Source organism: Elephantulus edwardii, unplaced genomic scaffold, assembly GCF_000299155.1.
Source record: "Elephantulus edwardii isolate Elephantulus edwardi_28Jun2011 unplaced genomic scaffold, EleEdw1.0 scaffold00268, whole genome shotgun sequence".
NCBI lineage: Eukaryota > Metazoa > Chordata > Mammalia > Macroscelidea > Macroscelididae > Elephantulus > Elephantulus edwardii.
This window is the reverse complement of record NW_006400018.1, coordinates 712694-718953: the sequence shown is the minus strand read 5'-3', so window position 1 is coordinate 718953 and position 6260 is coordinate 712694. Positions and strand designations below refer to the sequence as shown.

At 49.5% G+C, this 6260-nt stretch overlaps 1 protein-coding gene across 1 annotated transcript; it reads left to right on the top strand.

The window, feature by feature from the left end:
• Positions 1-709: 709 nt before the first annotated feature.
• LOC102864836 (HRAS-like suppressor 3-like) lies at positions 710-5780 on the top strand. Its single transcript, XM_006899872.1, has 4 exons — positions 710-775; positions 3279-3381; positions 4214-4482; positions 5697-5780. The coding sequence occupies exons 1-4, from the start codon at positions 710-712 to the stop codon at positions 5778-5780; spliced, it is 522 nt and encodes a 173-aa protein (XP_006899934.1).
• Positions 5781-6260: the final 480 nt, after the last annotated feature.

The following is a 6260-nucleotide window of genomic DNA, read 5'->3' as shown; positions in this document are numbered from 1 at the left end:
GGTAGAAAGTTCCAGAAAGAGCTGGAGCAGTGGGTGGAGCCTTCGTGGGTGTGAGTGATGGACAAAATGCCCAGTGGGAGGGGCTCTAGCAGAACAGATAAAAGAGGGGAGGACGGACCCATCGCCAAAAATTAAAGAAGAATTGGGTGAGTTGGGTTCAGCAGACCGGGACCCTCCGGGCTATTAGGGGTGAACGGTGAGAACCAGATGGGGTGGGAGCCTCACTGGTCATCTGGAGGTGAAGGTGAGCGGAGGGGTGGGATGGTGGGGAGGGGTGAGGCAAGGGCCTCCCAGGGCGGAGAGCGCACGTTGCCTCTGTGTCCGCGAGGGTCCCGGGACAGCCAGGCCGGCCTGCGGACGGTGGTGGGTCGTGGCGGGGCCCCAGGCCTCGGAGGGGTGGCTTCTCTGCGAGTGGGGCCCTGCTTGGTCCTGGCAGCCCTGGGAGGGTCCGAGGTCCGGGAATCGGGGTGTGGGGCGGTGACGATCTCCTCCATCCAACTGTCCTGGATGTGGCCCCCAGCGAACTGGGAGGAATCGGGCAGCAAGCAGCAGAGGACTTGGCGACCTGGGACCCCTTTGGGGGGGAAACTCGAGTCCTGCATCTGTGATGGGTCTGCGGGTGTCGAGTGGTGCCTCTGAGCTGGCGGGAGGTGCATTCCAAGGGGACAGAGACGACCCCACAGCCCTGGGAGCTCCACCTCGCACCCCGATGTTGTGTTCGCGGGCGGAGGACGGAAGTTTGGTTTCTAATGACACCAAGCGGGAGATTGTCGCTGTGGGGCATTGGGCCTGGGCAGGTGAACCCGAATGAACATGAACGATGCCCCTGGGCTCTGCGTCTGTCTGTTTGGGGGACCCAGCTGGAAGCTGCTGCTGGTCGCTGACACAGCTCTGTTCCCCTTGCAGCAAATAAGAAACTCCCAGAGCACAAGGACTGGCGGAGAAGATGAGAAAACTACTCCGGTTTTTTACAGGATGTGAGGTACACACTTCCCCTTTCTGCTCCAAGTAGGAATTACTATTCAGCCAAACCTGAAGCCTCTCTGTTGAATGGGGGAGGGGAGGGGGAACCAAAAACATACAAGTCGCAGTGAGCAGATTCATACTTTATCCTGTGCTTTATAAGAGTGTGACTGATACTGGGTCAGCTAGAGTGCAAGCAAACGAGGGAATTGGAGTCAAAACTGCCCTCTTAGATTTTGGAAATCTGCTGTTTTTGCTGTTACTAGAGTAGTAGGAAGACGTCCAACCACCGGCTGTAGCAGCAGGGGTGTCGGACACTACAGATGAAATGGTTACATGAAATGAGTTAGGCCAGACTGCCAACAAGCTGTTTATCAGATGCCTTTTGGTAAGTGGGCTTTTTTTTTTCTTTTTAACCTTTATTTTATACTGATTTGCTTACAAAAATTGGTATACATTGTGTTTCACACTATCCTTCCTTCACATTGTTTTATACAATGGTTCCCCCCATTCATTATGCTTATAAAATTAGTCACCACTGAACTATGCCCACCAGTACCCTGTCTTCCCACATCCTAACCATTCTAGTATTCTAGCCACTGATACTCTAGTATCAGAGCATTGGCTGTGACAGAGACAGCCTTTGATCTTATTGAATGGTTGTCTTTTAAAAAGTTTTTTTATCTTATTTTATTATGATTTGTGTGTGCATGTGTACCTTCAAATCGGATATGACTGGTATAGGAGGAGATTGTCCCTCCTTCTCCAGCACAACATCTGGTGGATTTGAACCGCAAACTTCTGGGGTTGCAGTACTGCTTCTTGCCACTGGGCCAACAGAGCTCGCTAATTGTTTGTCTTCTTAAAGAGCCCCCCTCAGGTGCACTGCTCTGAGATACCTGACCTGTGGGTGGAGGGGCTGAGAGCCCTATTATTTATTTATATTATTATTATTATTATTATTATTTTTAAAAATCCAATCTGGATGTTGCAGACACCAGGGGACTAGACCCCATCCACCTGAAGCTCCAAGAAAGGGACACTTTTTAAGGAGTGCTGGTGGCACAGTGAATAAACTCAGCAAAGGCTTAGCAGTGCAGACAGATTTACAGCCTCAGACACTCGATAAGGGCCTGAGTTGGCACAGATGTCAGTGGGTAACTCTCCTTTATTCATTAAGGATGGTGACCCATACGGGCATGTGAGAAAAGACTCTTTTCTCCTACAGGAAAACAGTACCTGGCCCTGCAGACTTTCTGCTCAGAGGACAGAGAGCCTGTCACTCTACTCAGGCCCCAGGCGCCCATGAGTGGTCAGAGCTCACTGCTCCCTGATGGCCTCTCCCTGTGCTCAGTTTACCTTTCGGATTCCTTAGAATTCTATGTTAAGTGAAGCTGCTTTTCCACAAAAGGAGCTCCTAGGTGTGGCCTGGAGGGGCTGCATCTACTGCAAACTGGAATTTAGAAAGAGTCGCTTTTCCTTCTGGCCACTGGTTATTGTTCCCCGCTGGCTTCTTACGGGGAGAGCAGCAGGTGCCTGAATGGACCCAAGTCTCTTCTCTCATCTGTAAAGTAACCTCTTGTGTGATAACACAAGAAAAGAATAGATCTCTTCCTCCCCACCCCCTCCTTCTCCCCTATTTTCAGGGTGTTTGAAAATTAGTATGTATTCTTTTTTTATTGTTGAACATTGTCCTCCCCCTCTCCATTTCACCCCACAGTGCACCCCTCATTCCCGATTGCTCTCATACATATAATGCCTAATCACGTATTTCTTTTGGGCACTTCTTCCCCGCCTCCGCTCTCATGCAGTGTTCCTTATGTAGTCACTCTTCCCCCATTCTCTCCCCAATCCCCCACGTCAGTCCTATTATAGAACAGTGATGTTATGCAGTGTTTGTAACCGAGATACTTCACTCAGCCTATTGTCCTCCAGGTTCCCTTATGTTGTGTAAGGTTTTACTAGTTCATTGTTGTTTTTTCTGATGCTGCGGAATATTCCATGTGTGAATGTACCATAGTTTTTCCGTGCATTCTTGTCGACAGGCACTTGAGCTGCTTCCATCTCTTCACGACTGTGAATAACGCAGCAATAACCATGGTTGTGTATGTATCTGTTTGAGTCACAGCTCTTTGAGGTCTCTTCCTTCTCCCCTGAAAAACACATTTCTAGCTCCAAGGACCCCAGTGAAGGGAACGGTTCCTGCCTGAGTGAAAATAGCTCCTCCCCTGTTTCCTGTTTGATGACCAGGGCGGAGGGAGGGCTTGAGTTTTCTCTGGGAAGGCTCATCTCTGTCTCTTGTTTCTCTGTTGCAGGGCAACCCAGAACCTGGAGACAGGATCAAGATTGGTCGCAAATACTTTGAGCACTGGGCCGTCTATGTGGGAGATGGTCACGTGATTCACGTAGATCCTCAAAGTAAGGAGATTCTCTGCTCAAACGTAAACCTTGGGTTCACAAGTGGGGGCAGATGCTCAGGGAATCTCCCTTCAGTTCCTGGAACACAGTAGATGCTCAGTGAATATTTGTTGTAAGAATCATGGTCTTCTGTGCGTGGGAGGCACTCACTGAGTATTTCCGGAATGAATCATAGTCTTTGCCTCTGAGAACATCAGCTGCTGACTCCTCTTTCTCCCAAGTCTGGGGGCTGCGGAGCTTTATTCTACTGTAGGATAGGGTGCAGTTCTAGCCACTCCACTGTACCACTGGCGAAGCATTCCTCCACATTTTCATTCTAAGCTTTGGGTGTTCAGGAAACTCAAAGAAGGAGAAAGAAACCCTTATTTTCTTCAAAGAGCTGACAAGTGTTTACAAGAGTGCCTAGTGTAATAGAAGTAAGACAGGTCTCCTGACAGTATAGGATCAGTGTGGGATCCTGGCTCCTGCACTGACCAATTGTGTGACCTTGAATGTGACTTACTTTGCTTAGCTTAGCTGCACTCTCTGAAAAGCAGGTACAAGAATACCTCCCAGGTGTGATGGAGGGATCAAATTAAGACACTGGTGCAGGGTCTGGCCACATGCTGGGTCAACCTCCCCTGCTTTCTGAAATGTGGCAGCAGTAAACAGAGTGAAAACCTCCACGTGTTCTCCTTGAACTTGAGCCAAAGTAGGGTGGGCAGACCTTCCTTAGCTCACATTTATTCATGATGCCAAAGGCAACTAGTTGGTACAGCTCTTAGGAGCCAGTTCTGAGCCCTGTGACTATGACCGAGATCAAGCTCTCCGTCTTCTCTTTGTGGATCCACAGATAAATTTCCTGCAGCTGGTGAGTCCTTAGTCAAGTCAGCGATGGCAGAAAAAGCCCTAGTGAAGAAGGAACTGCTGTCTGACGTGGTCGGCACGGACGACTACCAAGTCAATAACAAACACGATGCTGAGTACCGACCGCTGCCTTCCAGCAAGATCGTTGAGCAAGCGGAGAAGCTGGTCGGACAAGAGGTTCCCTATTCCCTGAACAGCGAGAACTGCGAGTACTTTGTGAACAAGCTGCGCTATGGAGTTGGCTTCAGTGAGCAGGTATGTCCTCAGCCCGTGTCCCCATCCTCAGGCCATTCCCGCAGCTGCCAGTGGCTCAGCCTCTGCTATGCATGTGGCCAGGGTGGATGGAGGGGCTCGGACAAGGCTGAAAGGGCAGAGATGGAATCGGTGGTCAGGGCAGTAGTGAGCATGGGGACACAGACAGGCAGGTCAGGACCACAGAGGCCTGCTGTCGGTGTGGCGACATCATGGTCCTGCAGTTGTGGAGTCCCCCTAAGACAAGTCTGCAGTGCAGCCTCAAGGCAGGCCTTGAGATCTTCACTTCCCACATGGGAACGCTGAGGTCCAAGCACTTAAGTAGCTCATCCAAACTCACTAGACAACTATGCATTGAGTCTCTGTTGTGCATCAGCCACTGTTCAGGGACGGGATATGAACCCATGTGAGTTTCCATTCAGATCCCTGATCGAGGAAGACTCCCCAAGAGAGGAAACCCTGAACTGAGTTTGACTGAATTTCTTCAGTTCATGTGAAGCTGGGAGAAGAGCTAGTGATGAGGAAGGAGATGTAATGAGGATGGAGAGAGGTGTGGTGAGGAGGACAGAGGTGTGAGGGGGACAGAGGTGTGAGGAGGACAGAGGTGTGAGGGGGACAGAGGTGTGAGGAGGACAGAGGTGTGAGGGGGACAGAGGTGTGAGGAGGAGGACAGAGGTGTGATGAGGACAGAGGTGTGAGGAGGACAGAGGTGTGATGAGGACAGAGGTGTGATGAGGAGGACAGAAGTGTGAGGAGGACAGAGGTGTGAGGAGGACAGAGGTGTGAGGAGGACAGAGGTGTGATGAGGACAGAGGTGTGAGGAGGACAGAGGTGTGATGAGCATTGCAGGTGGTGGGAACAGCATGAGACTGAGGACAAAATCAGGTACCCCGGAGACTGAACTTTCTATAAAGGGTCACACAGTAGGTGAGAATGTTCACATTCTTATAATTGCAAAAGATGACATTTCTGGCATAATATGCATTGTTTATATACTGTGATACCTATTTTCCTCCCATCCCTGGACCTGCAGCCATAAACTCATCAACACAAACTGATTGCTTTATAATTCAAATAACAACATCAGATATTAATGTCAATTCAGTGAGCCAAAAATGTAATTTCTCTTAGAAAGACCTGACCGTTTTCAAGTTCAAATGCCCTTATCAGCACACATGATCGTGACAACTGACTAACTTTAGAATCCACATTCTCAGGTGCCAGTGGGAAGGCGAGGGCTCTTTCTGTGTGTGGCTGCGCCTTTCTGCCGCAAGTCCCCTATGAAAGGGGTCACGTACTAGAGAACCCTCACTTCTTGGGTATGGGGAGCATTTACCCTTAAGGCTGGGTGTACAGAGGGAGGATGAGGTATAGCTCTCACTTTCCGAAATGTAAGAGGGCAATGGGTCAGGGAAGGTTGCATTCCAGGAGAGAGTTCATGAGGACAAAAGCTGAGGGCAGGGGTCTTTCTGAGCTGCACGTTCTTAGAGTATATGTACCTGTGTTTATAGATCCCTGAGGTTGAGTCTTCCTCTCCCTGTTCTCTGTTGCAGGTCTTTAATGTCATCAAAATATTCATCTCTGCACTTTTGATCCTGGTAGCTGTGATCCTGGTGATCAGAAGCAGTAACTTCACAAATCTAAAGGGCAGTCTGATCTTGGCTGCCTTGCAATTTTCTTGGGTATTCATTTGGGCTTATTGTATCAATGCTAAATAAAAGAATAAGAATTTTATTTGGGGAGGAGCTCTGGTGGCCTAGTGGTAAGAAGCTGCAACTACA